We start from the raw sequence: 15,992 nt of genomic DNA on the forward strand, positions 1-15,992 counted from the left end.
TACGGCAAGGTCTAAAAAGCTTAGCCCCTACCGTGCGGACAGTTTCCACTAGCCCGTCGTTGATCTCGTCCACTGACACTAAGTTCTCGAGGCAAGCAAAGCGATTTGAGAGCTCGAGTTGAAAGCTTTCCGGGTTTTGAATATGGGACCGAGTAGGTCGGAGCGTAGACTTCATCAGACTGGACCTTTCAAGTTTAACATTGATATTCAGTGAGGCTCTTACGATTCGGTGATCGCTTCCGGTTTTTACCCTGTTGATCACAGAGACATCACTGAATATCCGTCTCTTGTCGGTCATGAAGAAGTCTATCTCGTTTCTCGTGAAACCATCGGGACTCAACCAGGTCCATTTCCTGTGAGGCGGCTTCTGGAAGAAAGAGTTCATCATGAAGAGTTCCTCTTTCTCCAGAAAGTCAGCCAGCCTCTGTCCCCTAGGGTTCCGTTGCCCATATCCAAATTGCCCCACTCTCAACTCATCACCGCTTTTCTTGCCCAACCTAGCGTTAAAATCCCCCATAACAACAGTGAAGTGGGTTTTGGAACTATGTATGGCCCTACTCACGTCCTCATACATAGTCTCCACCTCATCATCGGAGTGTGACGAGGTCGGTGCGTATACCTGAATGACCTTCAGCGAATATCTTTCGGATATTCTGAGTATTAGGTATATCACCCTGTTCGACACACTGTCGATGGTTGTTATGTTGTTTACGAGGACTGTATGATAATCTGATATATTTTCGGAGTTTCATCAAAATCTATGTGGTAGTTTATGTGTGGAACATAAACAAACATCCATAATAAAAACTTTGACTCGTATACAATTAATTAGGATGTTTTGGCAACCTACTTGCACTGTAAAGGCTACTTACTTTATGGCGAGCCCAGTTGAGCATCATAGGATCATCCTGGATTATCATCATGCATTCAATTGACTATTATTTCGAAAAACGTAAATCGATATTTATATCGAAAATTGTCGTCAGGTAATTTGAAGAGATTTTGTCGATGACGCATTCTGTTGGGTCCCCGGACACTCTCAATAGTATTCTAACACATCCAAGTATTCCAAATCACACATATTTATATCCACTTTCGTTTTTTCATCACAAAACAAATAACCTCAAAAGTAAATAATGTCGGAATTTGACGTTTGTCGACTAAGTACTGCAGTTAAACTAGGGGGCTCGATGGTTTATCTTTTGTACTACAGATAGTAATAGGACTTGCGATAAACTGCGTTTTGTAATAACGTTTTTTCAAGGTCGTACTTAAAGGTGGATTAAAGGTAGTACAAAAGCCGATACTTATTTGATACCGCGTTTTATAATAAGAGGGCTTCAGTCGGGTTTAAACCACTACTTGCGGCAGTTTTTATAATAAGAGGGTTAAGGTCTAAGGCCCTTTACGTATCTACGTACCTAAGGAAGCTAGATAGTAGGGTTGTCAATGGTGACTGCACTAGGTACCTACATACATAAGATAGAACATGGAAGTACATAGAGAAGGAAATGCTCAGTGCCATCAATGCTATTAAATTCATTTAGTAGGTTCTCATTTGGTAATGTGATGGTTATTTCTACAATCCTTATTTTTAGTGTTTGCGCAACTATGCTGCCATCTGTTGAAATCAGGCATAACTACTAAGTGATGCTGCTTGATAGAAAACGAGTTCAGGTATACGGCAATGGACATTGACCTCATCAGTGTTTAGTACAAAACTACGGAGATACAACTCATTAACAAACTATACGCTGGTTATATACCTACTTACGTCAATGTGCTACCAAATTAAGGGTACGTAATGCTTGTACAATTGGATAAAGGTAAGTAGATAATTTGCTTGATGTCCATTAAAATGGAAACACGATGATAATCAAGTATATTTTTCTATTTATAGTACTTACTGAAAACAATAAATCTAATACAATGTAGTTTATAATTAAATCCAAAAGCACAGCATGCACCCTGAAGCACATTATTTAATTAGCTACAGACCTACTGATTTTTTTAGGTTAAATTCTGTGACAAAACTTAAATATTTTAGATGTAGGTAGGTATACCTACCTATTTTAGGTAGCCGACAGCATCTTAAATTGTTTGTTAAATATAAAGCCATCATATCGCGATATAGGTACGAGATAATATTGTTATCAGTCAAAGATTACAGATAATTCGACTCTAAATAATATCTATTACGAAACAAAGTTCATTTAGAAGGTTCATAGCTCAGTAGTAAATTAATCATCAATACCCCCAACGGATTTATAATTATAAAAAAAATAAAGCTAAGGTAGGTAGATCGGATTTTTTATTTTTCCTCGAACTTAAGGCGATCAGTGAAGGCATTATCTACCTCCTTACCAATTAAAATTGTGTTGATGACTCGTTAACATCTTTTTATGCAAGAAAATCGCATTAACCAGTGAAAATTTCCCGAAATTCAGTGTTATTTCTCTTCCCACATTGTGACTAGGTAAATATTGATTTTTAATCATGTTATTTTATTTGTATCTTCACTAAAAGGTTATTAATATGAAGCCGATATTGTACAAAGCTGACCCCAGTCCTCCGGCCAGAGCTGTGATGATGGTCATTGATATATTGGGACTGGATGTCGAGCAGAGGACTTTGAATCCAGTGTTACGGGAGCAAGATGTTCCTGAACTAAAGAAGGTACGTACGAAAATAATGTAGCTTGTAGATAAGTAACTAGAATAAGTTTGCATCTCGATTTAAAATGCTTCATTTAATTAGTTAAATTAATTAGAAACATTGCAATTCGTTAAAACTTAATTAGGTACTTAGGTACTTACTGGACAGCGAACTTCCTCGAATCAAAAATGTTATTGTTCGAAATTAAACAATTGTCATTCTGGTTTTGTACTTGTTTTGTCGATATTTTTTATATTTGCACGTCACATCGAGAACTGAAATCACTGGAATTATTATATTCGTGAGAATAATGTCTTTATTAAGGAACATTTATTTCAGAAAAATCCGATGAGAACTATACCAATACTAGACGAGGGAGACTTTTGGCTTGCTGACAGGTAGGCAAAAAAAAACTTTGTACCTACCTACTACATAGGTACATAAGTATCTCTAAATAATAGAAACAGTCCGAATTTATTAATATTTTGTGTTTCTGTTGTTCCAGCCATGCAATAATGATATACCTTTTGGATAAATATGGAAAACCTGAACATTCGCAACTGTATCCTACTGACAGCAGAAAGCGAGCGACAGTTCATCAAAGACTATTCTTTGACTGTGGAGTTTTATTTCAAAGACTGAGGACTGTTATGGTAAGTACATTTCTGTATTGTTTTTGAAGATACTTACTTGGCTCTCAAGGTGTCGCCATGCCAATTGTTAGCACGGGCTTGGAGAAAACACGTCCCACCCACACATTTTCGTGGGCGCAGACAGAACACTATTGGAAAATACCTATTGGAAATTATATGTGGGCGACATTACTTTTCGTCCTAAGTATACAAGAAGGACCAATTAAAAGCGCCAACGCACAGATCTGGCTGTTGACCGTTTGATGTTCAATGCGGGCGTTAAAAAAATAAAAATTAATGGAGTACTCGACCTTTTTCTTGAATGCTACAAAAGAACAATAAGCAAAACGCTAAAAGCAGCTTTGTTTTTAGTGGGACTAGGAAATATGAGATGTAAAAGGGACTCTAATAAACTAACAAATAAAAATTTCATCTTGCAACACTACTATTATCCTGAAAGGAGGATTTAATTACACCAAAATGACTCCGAATTTATTTCCAGGCTCCTACCTACATGGGAAGACTGGAAGAGATGTCCAAAAGCATGGTGAGGAACATAGTCGACGCATATTCAATTCTTGAAGACTATTTAAGCGAAAACTTGTATATGGCGGACAATGTAATTACTATTGCGGATTTAAGCATTGTCTCAACTATGGCAACACTGGTTAAATTAGTTCCTATCGATGAAAAGAGGTTCGTTAAAGACTTATTTATTTTGCACAAACTTCCCAACGCTTCTTATGATGATAACTAATATAACTATGTATAGTTGTTATACATGATATTAGTAGTTAGCAAAAACTGTATTATATTTTGTCATAGATCTGTACTCTTACCACTGTATATTTTACTTTCAGATTCCCTAAACTAAAACGATGGTACAAGAATATGAGTGACAAGGATTACTGTAAAAGGATTAACACTCCCGGTGGTAAAGAACATGCAGATGGACTGATAGCTTTGATGAAATTCAATAAATCTAATAAGAAATCAAAATTGTAAGACAATGACTTAAGAGACTAAATTTAAGATGAGATGTTTATGTGATCTCGACTCAGCCTGAGTGCTACGGTGTTTTAAATTGGTGAAACGTGATATATAACTTAAAAATTATGGACATGAGTAAAAAAATATAAATTCATAAATTGTATATTTTGTATCATTAAAATTAAATTAACCAGCTATGTATATTACAAGGTCGAAAGCAGGGTCAAACAAAATACAGTATAAGAATCACAGGTTTTTTATTTCAATAACTAAAAAGAAATGCAAAGAATTTTTTTCAACTTTACACTCCAGTAACGTCTAAGGCTACCATATGGATAACTTTCTGAGAAATTAATGATTACAAAAACGTTACACAGTTAAACATTTCCTATAAGTCTTGTATAGTCTCTCGCGAACGCCCGCACATCTTAGAACAGCACTTAACGATTAAAGTACACGTAGAATACTCGAGTTATCGACATAGTCTCCAGTCATACTTAACACATACATAATTGCGTCTCAATAATAAAAACATCATAATGGAATCATAATGCAAAGTTTCACGCAAACTCATAGTCACTTGTAAAATTTGGAGTGGTTGTTTGTTTGTTTGGGCGTTACTGTCACACGTTTAGTCTTAAATGTAACGGCAGGGAGGCGGCCTGCATTAGCCGTCCTCCTTCGGCGGTGTGAACCATCCTGGAAAGACACAAATATGTGTTAATTAAATGTTTCAAACATATTCATACACTCAGAGATCTTAGGTATTTTCGTAGTTGAGTAGAAGTGGAAAATAAGAACCCTAGGGAAACATTTATAAATGGAAGACTTATAAGTACATAATGTAAAAATAATATTTATAAAGAGCTGTATGCATGCATAACCGTGGTGAACATTGGTCAATCGGGACTACTCAATATCAATCGAAAAAATACAGTTGGTTGGAACCACAGGTATATTGCAGTTATAATTGCTTAAAAGCTACAACGGTGTTGCTGTTAAATTGTTTTATTACTCTCTTACCCCAAGAAGTATTCTTTTACTCTTTTAAACCAAAAAATGCCTCTAAAAAGTGAAAAATTTCTCCCATATCCCCATAAAAAACACAAACTCCGTACCATTCTTCTCGTGTATCTGCACGAGGCACTTGAAGCTCTGCTGCGCGCGGGCGAGGCTGTACTGCGACTGCGACACCACCTTGGTGGCGCCGAACTGTATGCGCGCCTTGCCCTTCACCAGCGTGGCCGCGATCTGCATGATCACCGCCTCCACCGTGTACGCCGACGACCAGCCCTGCTTCGTCAGCAGCTCCATGCATATCGCGCCGCCTACTAGCACGTAGCCTCCTGAGAATTATAAAAACAGGATTACAATAGGCACAATAGGAATGTAAAAATCAATAAGCATGTGAAAAAAGTAATGTCCAGAAACCGCATTTATCTTAGTTATTATTTACTTCGTGACTAGCTCTTGGCTAAGTAACAGTCGCAACAGGCAATCCATTATAAGGAATGCTTAGCGTGGTTGGCCATAGATGGGTGACCATTTATTCAAGACAAGTTACTCCGTGTTTCGGATCCGTGCCGATAACTATACCAGCTAGCTGTCTTTCAGTCTCCCGAGTAGAAGTACTCCCAAGGGAATATCGAGTCAACCAGTAAATAAGTAGGTGAAGGAAATCAGGTCAAGCAGTAGCTTCATTTTTCCTATAATATGAGTTATATAAGCCAAAGCAGATAATTTTAATTAATACTCTTTCCTTATAATTTGATCTACTTATTGTCAGATTCTTACCTGATATAATCGGGTACACGACCCTAACGAAGGGCGGTTCGAAGGGGTAAGTCTCTTTGAACATGATATTGAGGAGTATTGAGTCCTTGCCCTCTTTCTCTTTGAGGACTAATAAGTCGTTGTGTAGCGGACTGTCAGGGTCCACCGAGCGGAGCCTTATGTTCCACTCGTATAAGGAATCGTTTACTAACTCTGGAATAAAGAAAAAAATACCGGTTAGTAGGTGAAATATTATTATTAGGAATAGGTAGTCAGCAGCCCGAAAGTCTGACTACAATATTGCCAAAGGGTTATTAAGTTACGAGGGTTAATGGGTTGAAGAGGTCAGAGAAATGGTAGCTCTAAAACACTGCTATTCAGTTACATCCAGTTAAAACTAGAAGCCAACCCCAGCATAATTCGGGATAAGGCGATGTGAAATAAATATTGATGTCACGTGGAATATTGAGGTACATATGCAACTTATCATTTACGACTCATAAATCGCAAATTTATAAAAGTTTGTTTTGTTTCAAGCAGACTCTTTTGTATGCACACAACATAATATGCAAAAACATTGCATTTTGCGCATCACATAAGTAAATTTCAAGAACGATATGCTACGATGCACACTAAAATTATAAGATAAGATGGCCGCCTGAGCACCGAAGCGGGAAGGATTGGTAACAAATTGCGGAATGTGGTCAACTGATTAATGACTGTGTTGTTGACACGTGGGATAAATCGCTGTAGCGATAAGATAAAGACGGGCCAGTTGTGGAAGTGTGTGTTTATTTTTGTCTTAATGTATGAACACTAGGTTTCTCTAGTGGTTTCAACCGAGTTGGTGAGGACTTCTTTCCAAACCCTGATGATAAACAGGGTTGCATTTTAAGCAGTGCATAAAAAACTGGTGGTTCAGAATCAATAACAGAACATATCCATCATCAGTAATTTTTTTTTCATATTTTTACCCGCCTTAAAATTAGTAAAATATGGACACTACTTTTATATGTTTGCAAGCACATAGCTAATGTTCGATAGAATAGGCCCAGCAACTCTACAAAGCATTGACTGTTTAAAAAAGAAAAAGGTACAAAAATCTATACAAGCCCTGTCATATTATAAATACATGTACAATAACAGTGAATAGACTATGATTGTGTGATTGGGTAAGGTCATGAGGTCAGACAGCTTAACCATTGCGAGCACGCGCTCAATGGCAGAATAGTTTGGGTATTATGTATAGCATAGTGTCAATGTGAATATGGCTATGTCTGTGAATCTTAATATGAATCCGATATTAAGTTTGTTAAGCCAAAGTGTCAAAATAAATGTTCCGATTAATATTTTTAACCACTTTTTTATTCTTATTTGTGTAAGAGTAATGAATCTGTGCAAAACGAACGAATTTCCTACGTTGTAAGAAAAGATGACCCTGATGGTATATCCAATTAAGTTTTCGCTAAGTAAAAATTGTCTCTTCATAACGCAATGTTGTGTGACGACAAAAAGTTAGTCAAGATCTCTACCTAACATTCCGAAATATTCTATTTTTATTTGTGAATTTTCTTGGGCATAAAAGTTACTCACCAATAGAATACATATTGTTCTTGAAGGAGCATGAGCGGTATATGTCCCGTAACTCCTTCATGAGTCTGTCTGTGGCTTGCAGGCTGCCCGACACGCTGCCCGACAGGTAGTCCGCTCGTTGGTTCTGCCGCAGCCGCTCAAGTGTCGCTAAATGTTCTGTTTCCATGTCGTCCTGGAATATAATAAGTTTTTATGTTAATTATTATATAAGGACGTTTGTGTTAGTTATTATGTTACTGTGGTATAAGATTCAGGGAGAATGAGGGGGCATTAACTTTCTTTCAGGCTTCACTAATGTTAATAGCACCGATTTTTATACTGGGGCATTGATCTTTTTTCGGATTTGAGTAATGTTAAGCCCAAATTGCCCGAATTTTAGTCCCAATTAGATCTCTAATTGATTGATATTCGAGAGAATGTGCTGTGTCACGAATTGGTCACTGGATTGTTCAGAAGAAATAACAAGTGGATTCCTAAAACACAACCCTGAGAATGTGAGTGAGAACAAATTTTATGACTTGATGCACTTTCAAATGTTATATTTCGCTAAAATTGAAACAATTATCAAATAGTTAACGATCTCCAAGAAATAGTGTTAAGACGTTCTGAAAGACACAGCTATCTGTATAGATAAACATGAATGGAAAGCCATTCGGCTAAGTGTTTGTGAAGAAAATATGTAATTTCATATTAATGAGCTGCATTTGCATATTCATTTTAATAAGCCATAGTTGTGGCACAAATTATACGACATTGACACACGAGATTAACATACAGTAATGTAGGTGAATAACAACAAACAATCATTATGCAGGTGAAAATTGCATAAATAAATTCATATTTCCATTTAATATGATACAAAGTCGAACTTGAAAGTCATGCTTACATTCATTGAATTTTCTTACAGTTAAAAGATAAAAGAAAGATATAATGGTCGTGAAGATCATAGTTATTATAAACATAGTATTAAATAGTATGACTTTACTCTTTCACTAAGAATTAAACACATCAATTTAAACACTTAATCCGACATGATAAAATGCAAGGGAAGTTACAATGACAAATAAATATCTATTCAGAGGTATGTCATGGACCAAAATATAATTTGTAAACTATAACTTAATAAACATACAAAACACGGAGACCATTGGTTTATTTTCGATACAATATATGTATTAATAAATGGACAAAGTAATTACGGCTAATCCTGCAATTTCCTTGCATTTATTAACTTGTACCTGTACGTACATATAGATGGGTATCGGTCAATTACTTTTAATCGCGTTTTACGACATTAAAACTACGCTTTATTTCCAAAGATTACTAATGTGGGACATCGGTCACCTAAAACTACACTTAGATAAAATGCTATATGACTTCAAAAACCTCTGTACCCAGGTATTATGTGCAAAATTTTTGCTACTTTCACAAATATAATAAAATCTGCAAACACGGGGCTGCGGTATGTTCGAAAGAGTTACCGCCGGTACACAGAGGTTTTATTCAGTAAAAGTCTGACACTACATCCCACTGCACCCACAGCGGAAGGGTACAAAAATTTGATGATTTCCCACCAAATCAAATGTGGACACAGCTTTGTTAGTTAGACAGTTGCTCCTCGTAAAACACCCAGCTGCAACCGGTTACACTGGAGTTGTGTAAGTACTATAAGAAAGTATAACTTACTTTGTTGCTCCGTCCAGCGTCGTCGACCATTTCTAGTGGCAAGTCGTCTTCACCCTCAGATTCATCCTCCTCAGCCGCCATCTCCTCGTCCTCTTCTGTGCCGGATTCTGCGCCGTTTGACGTCACACTTGGAACTCTAGAACATTCCAGAAGATTCTGTTATGAAGTGAACGGTCTTGAGGATATTGTTTGTTTTTTTTAAGTCTAAAATAAAACGTATGTTCATATTGAAGAAGAAGTTCAATGGTCCCGAAACTAGATATAGTTTTAAAGATATTCTGAATAAGAATTTTATGTAACTATAAAAATTAACATTATAATCATTTCAAATCCTAGATTCGTGACTAAATCCGAGATCCAAAAAACTTAAACCTCATGTAATAATTAATCAGTACAAATTAGTGATTATCATGGCACGCAAGATGAGTAATCTTCAGATAATTTCTGCAAACAATTTGACCTTGATTGTATTATTTCTTAGTCGACAAATTTTCACTGTCATGACAAAAAGTTAGTAAGGTTTCATTTAAAAACCGTTCACGTTGCGTTAAATAAATTTGTTGAAAATACATTATATGAAAGTCTTCGGTTTTTACTAAGAAAACCTATTATTTCTCGCTATTTTAAAAGCCCGGATATTATGCATTACAATACATCGATTGTTTGTGACAACTTACTCTTTATTTAACATGAGCCTTTGTATTTAATTCAGCTTTGTTGTCCTTTTTTAAGCCTTTCCTTTATCTTTTTTACACTATTCAAGGAGGTTATAAACCTTCAAGGTTTTAAGAAATAATTTAAAAATGGAATACTAACCTCTGCTGTGGCGCTGGATGCACTGGAAGTGACAAGGAATCCAAATCTGGAGGTTCTGGTACACCGTGTAACTTGCATAGTTCTCTCAACAGTATACCAACCTAGAATGAAATGATAACATAATGTTTAACATAAGAATGAACAGATTCCAAAAATATTTGTGCTGCGTAGATGAGGTGTAAAGTGATTCGTTTTTCTGATCTTAAAAGAAAAGCAAACATTTTGCATGATCTGATCAGTATAAAAGAACCTAAATCGAACCAATACTAGGTTTTAGGTTTTCCGCAGCATAGAATAGCTTCCCATAAGTGAAATAATTATTCAATCCAGTCCAGTAATTTCGAAGGTTTTACAAATATATAAACTATAATACAACAAATAATCCACTTTATAATAAGATAAACCGAATGTGTCAAATTGACTGAAAAAAACAAAATACTGGCTGAAAAAAGAAAACGCAGTAGGTATACAAGAGATCTGACGTTATTGATTTTAACGGCACTACACTACTAACAACTGCCTAACCTTCACCTAAATAGCATAATCTGGTAAAATCTTTACATTGAATAGCAAAATAAAGATAAAGAGGTATTTTGTTAGCAAACGGCGAATGCACACTTCCTATTTTACAGAAACTTACCTTCATTCTGACCTCGCCCTTGTAAGCCAAAGACACTTTTTTATTTATCTATTGGCATGTAAAAAAAAATATTTAGGGCAACCCACGTGTTGCAGAGATTTTAAAATAGTTAATGACATGTCCAATTCGCATTTGTGTAGGCAGGCACTTATTTTTAAACAGCCAGAGTTCAATGAACTTGAGTTCGTCTCCAAATTTTTCTTTACGTGTTCGCGCATAGATAAAAAACGCATGTTTTTACTCATATCGTTTGCTTATTACGTTTTTTGCAACCAATGATGTTAAGGAAATCAAAGTACCTATATTTATAACGGTAGTTAGGTATATTTTACTAAGCATATCTTTCACCTACTTTTAAAACAATTGAGAATGTATTTAGTATTCGTTAATTTGTTCTACTTTTACATATTTTTTGCACACCATACAGTTTGTCTCACGTCATTTTAATTATTATGTAGGTCAGAAAACACATTGGATCTACTTATGTGAAACCTTAGTTCATGCAGAAATAATACCATGTTAGCATGGATATTATCTTAATAACAAACTATTTTTAATCCTCCCCATATAAATGGGAAAGTGATTTTGTTCATTTGTTACACTTTCATGCTACATTGCTGAACCAATTTAGATGTAATTTGACATGAGGATGGGTGACCCTAGACACAGTGACGTGGATGAAGTCTCTGCTAAATCTATCAGAACAATAAAAGGAAGTTTTAATTGTCTATTGCTGCCAGTACCAGATAGGATTGTTATCAAGGATAATGAATGTAACTGCAACCTGCAAAAGTCATAGTTACGACCACTATTCAAGCCCAAGTTGCAATCCGCTCAAGTCCTATATTTAGATTATTGATTACATGCTCTGCTTGACTGCATCAAAAATGTAGATGTGTTAAATACTAATTACTTGGATAAAATGAATAATAGATATTTTTATTTCAAGCCTATTTCACAATTTTTGCATTACTAAGATATGGATTATTTATCAGATTTCTAAAAATTATCAACTGACTTCTTAGTCAGAAAATTGAGTATGACCAGCATATAATTTAATAGGCTAGGACTTGATAATTAGAAACCATTATAATGAAGGAAATATCTACCACAACACTGGAGTGCTTATCAGTAATATTTTACAATACTGACTAATTAACTGAAATTCGTAATTAATTGGCACATGACCATGTGAAACATGTGCATTGAATAAAACAGGAACTTCCTCTCTTACACTGAAAATTATTACTAACACCTTCTATGATATATGACACAAATGCAGCTTATTCAAAGCTAACAATGATCATAACATCAGATATATAAACCAAGAGAACACAAGAGAGAGACACGCCTAAATAATACAATTTGAATTACAGTTTAGAGAAAATTAAAATAAATATTCATACAAAGTTTTGACATACATTTTAAATCCTTACCTGGTTTATAACATGGTTATCTCTGCCTTGTGTATTTGTCAGGATCTGGACAGCATTTGTAACTATGGGATCCTCGCTGTCAGCAAACCATACTGGCGGTGTGTTTGGGTATGTCTCCTGTTAAATAATATTAGGACTATGTTATATTTGTATGATTTTATTTTAAAGTGTTGTCCTTTCAGACCTGATTTTTGATAAAACTTCCACATAAAATATATAATTCTTATAAAATCCTGTTAAAAAAAAGGTAAAACATTTCATATCTTCAAAAAAAATCTAGATTGTGACTAATTACTCATCAGTTAACTTGGCAGAATCCTAAATAATTTATTGTTGTATCATGCATGCTGTCTGAGTATTAATGAGCACATGCACATTAATGATACACCAACAGCATTGAGATACTCGAAAAATCACTAACTTCTTTACCGTCAATAACACGCCGAAAAGTCATCATTAATGTTATTTTTGTGGTGCAGATCCTTGTAGTGCATATATAAATAATTGATAAGAGTAAAACAATCAATTTCCATTACATATGAATGCAATCAGAATAACACTTGAGTTTCAGGGACAGGTTACTTATAAAATCAATATTTCCTACTGCATTTGCTATCTGACATTATTTTATTGATTTCTGACACTTACGCGAATATTAGACATTTAAATAAAACTACTTTTAATTATGAAGTCAGAGTGATTTTAACAATTCTTAAATTTATGGCTATTTTGATGGAAATACTACTGCTTTGATTCTTTTACCACAAGTTGTCCCAAGACTAAAACAGTGTCAGATGTTACTTTATAGGTAAATATTAAATTATTGATAAGCCTAATGTACAACTACACTTACAGAACAATGCGCAAACTCAATGATAGATGATTTAAAAAAAAATACATAAAACAAGAGTAAAATTACACATAAGAATATGTTTCATCTAAAGACATCTTCAAAAGAAATAACACAGCAAATACAGTTATGGCAAGGCAATCATTTTGCAAACAGTGAATGCTCATAAATGTATTGTTTTATGAGCTGTGTGAAATTTACTGTATTCAGGTCAACATTTTAGTGCCCATTGCACCAAAATATGACTTATTTCATTGCATTTTAGAAGTTTTATGCCATGTGGACAGAGTCCAAGACTGATGAACCTATGATAGGACTTTGAAGTAATTAGGTTATCAATCCTAGTACACTAATATGTGAAATAATACATAACATACTCTCACAATAGGTTGCTATGTACCAAATATTGATAACAGCACATAATCATTGTTTGGTGTTATATCATTGATTGTTGTAGTACATAAACAGTACATGTTTACACTACAGATACTAATCCTAGTAAACAATAATGTCCAATGCACACTAATAACTGTTATCAATGAATGGGCCAACTAGGGACACTACATTCCAAGCTTGCATTGTTGCATCAGAAAAAAAAGCAGTAATGGGCCCAACAAAATGTCTACATGACAAAAAGCAGGTAGAGAGGATGACTAAGAGCCTTTGTCCCAAAAACGTGCTTGTATACCGTTAACCAAACAAAACAGACGTTACTCTCTCTATAAAATAGCTGTAATGATTCACGAACACTTTGATAATGACGTTCTGCGCCCGAAATGATCGATACAGCGATTCGACACGGCACCGTATGCTCAATAAACATATGATCCGCAAGCTCGATAACGCGCGACTATTGATTATGTATTAAACATCAATGTTTTGTAAATAATTTACACAGAAACGTGTCAAACGTGTAGCTGCAACAGGGAAATGTAAATTCACTTCCGTAAACCTTTTGTTGACAGCCCTGCCCTCATAAACAACGACCCTTTGTCCCAGCTAGAGATAATCAATAAGCGCACCCCACAGTCAAGACATTAATTTTTATGCCACATATGAAAATTAGATAAATATGGTACTTACAGTTATGTTTGCATGTATTTCATATTTCTTTCCATTTTTGCCAACGAATCTGCAGGTCAGTTCGTCGACACTGGCTGACATTATCTGAAACCGTTCATGGTTTTTTGGAAACACTTGTTCTAATGTTTTGATTTCTAACTTAAGTGTATTTAAGCAAGCCATTAGTGTTTGTTGAAACACTAATTCTAAACTAACTAATAGTTATCCACGATAAAATACATGAGAATAAATTTTACGTTCACTCCGCGACCAAGCAAAATGGCGGAACGTAATGGCGGAAATTATTATAAAAAATACTGTTTGCTGACGATAGAGGGCGACTAGACAGATGGAGAATGGTGAACGTTCTATTTATTATCTATCCTATTTTTGGACGTTGCAACCCCAGTAGACTAAATGCACATTTTTTACAAATCAATGAAAGTAATTTTTGTAACAATCTTTTTAATTATATTTTTAATTTATATATCACATTATTTATCCTAACTACTAGCCTTTCATATAGAATTTTTGCGTGTGCCAACTAACATAATATTCTAATTATAAGCAATTAATTAGCAATTAATTAATTATAAGCAATTAATTAAAAAAATAATTTCATACAATTTTCTAATTATAAGCAAGTGACACAAAAAATCAATTTAGAGTTCAATGGTGATCAGTTAACAAAAAAATGCAGTGCTAAATTTTTAGGATTAATTCTGGACCAAAACTGTAATTGGAAATTGCATATTGATACTGTCTGTAAAAAACTTAATAGATTTGTATATGCCCTGAAGAAACTAAGACAATGCGCTGATTCTCACACTGCCCTTACCGCATATTATGGATATGTTCAATCTATTCTAAGGTATGGTTTGGTTCTCTGGGGTAATTCTACAGACATAAACAAAGTTTTTGTTGTACAAAAAAAGTGTATTCGTGCTATTTGCGGTGTTGGCCCACTCGAATCTTGTAGACCTCTTTTCAAAAAACTACGTGTAATGACTCTAATATCCTTATATATAGCTGAGATAGGTATGTTTGTTAGAAACCATCCTCACCTTTATCCCAAAGTTAGTGATGATTGTAAAGGACAATGGGCACAAATATATGGGACCTGGTATACCCCACCAATAGGAATGTCATATATACCATTGGATAGGTCTTTTTATGTAGAACAATATTTACTAAGACAGCTTTGTTGAAATGTTTGTCCGTTCTGAGATATAGATCAAAAACTGTGCAAAAGTTAGAACTAAATAATCTATTGATCACTCAAGTTTTTAAAGGAAAATCTAAGTACTACCAAGTGTAAGTCTTGTAAGTGCTACCTGCTGTGCCCGTTAGGGTCCATAATTGTTACTATTAGGTATGTAGCATTTCAACCTTTTACAACGGACAAACAATAGAACAAAGCTGTCATAGTAAATATTGTTCCAATTAAAAAGACCTATCCAACGATATATATGACTTTGCTATTGGTGCGGTTTCTCATTACGCCCAAAATCCAGTTGATACAATAAAAGGTTGAAATGCTACATAATAGTAACAATTATGGACCCTAACGGGCACAGCAGGTAGCACTTACAAGACTTACACTTGGTAGTACTTAGATTTTCCTTTAAAAACTTGAGTTATCAATAGATTACTTAGTTCTAACTTTTGCACAGTTTTTGATCTATATCTCAGAACGGACAAACATTTCAGCAAAGCTGTCATAGTAAATGTTGTTCTACATAAAAAGGCCTATCCAATGATATATATGACATTGCTATTGGTGGGGTATACCAATCTGCCCATTGTCCTTTAGGCAGAGAGATCCTACTAAATTAAGAATGGAAAGATGTAGAAGTACC

The 15,992-nt window shown here is 34.9% G+C and overlaps 2 protein-coding genes across 4 annotated transcripts; one reads left to right on the forward strand and one right to left on the reverse strand.

Annotated features, from left to right (window-relative positions):
• Positions 1-1,647: 1,647 nt before the first annotated feature.
• On the forward strand, positions 1,648-4,528 carry LOC110384218 (glutathione S-transferase 1). 3 transcript variants are annotated; one of them, XM_064038976.1, is made up of 6 exons: positions 1,648-1,797; positions 2,527-2,676; positions 2,995-3,053; positions 3,161-3,308; positions 3,790-3,983; positions 4,148-4,528. In XM_064038976.1, the coding sequence occupies exons 2-6, from the start codon at positions 2,536-2,538 to the stop codon at positions 4,290-4,292; spliced, it is 687 nt and encodes a 228-aa protein (XP_063895046.1). In that variant the 5' UTR covers positions 1,648-1,797; positions 2,527-2,535; the 3' UTR covers positions 4,293-4,528. The 3 variants fall into 3 exon arrangements, with proteins under 3 accessions (XP_063895046.1, XP_063895045.1, XP_049702679.2); XM_064038975.1 differs by having other exon boundaries at positions 1,684-1,826; XM_049846722.2 differs by lacking the exon at positions 1,648-1,797 and adding an exon at positions 2,182-2,293.
• Positions 4,518-14,480, reverse strand: LOC110384217 (ubiquitin-conjugating enzyme E2 Q2). The gene is made up of 8 exons (XM_021345402.3): positions 14,155-14,480; positions 12,222-12,338; positions 10,146-10,246; positions 9,330-9,465; positions 7,644-7,815; positions 6,072-6,263; positions 5,396-5,623; positions 4,518-4,976 (listed from the first exon to the last, which is right to left on the reverse strand). The coding sequence occupies exons 1-8, from the start codon at positions 14,314-14,316 to the stop codon at positions 4,945-4,947; spliced, it is 1,140 nt and encodes a 379-aa protein (XP_021201077.1). The 5' UTR covers positions 14,317-14,480; the 3' UTR covers positions 4,518-4,944.
• Between the last annotated feature and the right edge of the window lie 1,512 nt (positions 14,481-15,992).

Source organism: Helicoverpa armigera, chromosome 17 (genome assembly GCF_030705265.1).
Source record: "Helicoverpa armigera isolate CAAS_96S chromosome 17, ASM3070526v1, whole genome shotgun sequence".
NCBI classification, from domain to species: Eukaryota; Metazoa; Arthropoda; class Insecta; order Lepidoptera; family Noctuidae; genus Helicoverpa; species Helicoverpa armigera.

Coding starts and splice junctions, on each gene's coding strand:
- LOC110384218 (XM_064038976.1), top strand. CDS start 2,536: ATGAAGCCGATATTGTACAAAGCTGACCCCAGTCCTCCGGCCAGAGCT. Junction 3,054..3,160: donor GACTTTTGGCTTGCTGACAG/GTAGGCAAAAAA, acceptor CTGTTGTTCCAG/CCATGCAATAATGATATACC. Junction 3,309..3,789: donor AAAGACTGAGGACTGTTATG/GTAAGTACATTT, acceptor ATTTATTTCCAG/GCTCCTACCTACATGGGAAG.
- LOC110384217 (XM_021345402.3), bottom strand. CDS start 14,316: ATGGCTTGCTTAAATACACTTAAGTTAGAAATCAAAACATTAGAACAA. Junction 10,247..12,221: donor ATAACCATGTTATAAACCAG/GTAAGGATTTAA, acceptor ATTTCATTCTAG/GTTGGTATACTGTTGAGAGA. Junction 9,466..10,145: donor CATCCAGCGCCACAGCAGAG/GTTAGTATTCCA, acceptor GGAATGTTCTAG/AGTTCCAAGTGTGACGTCAA.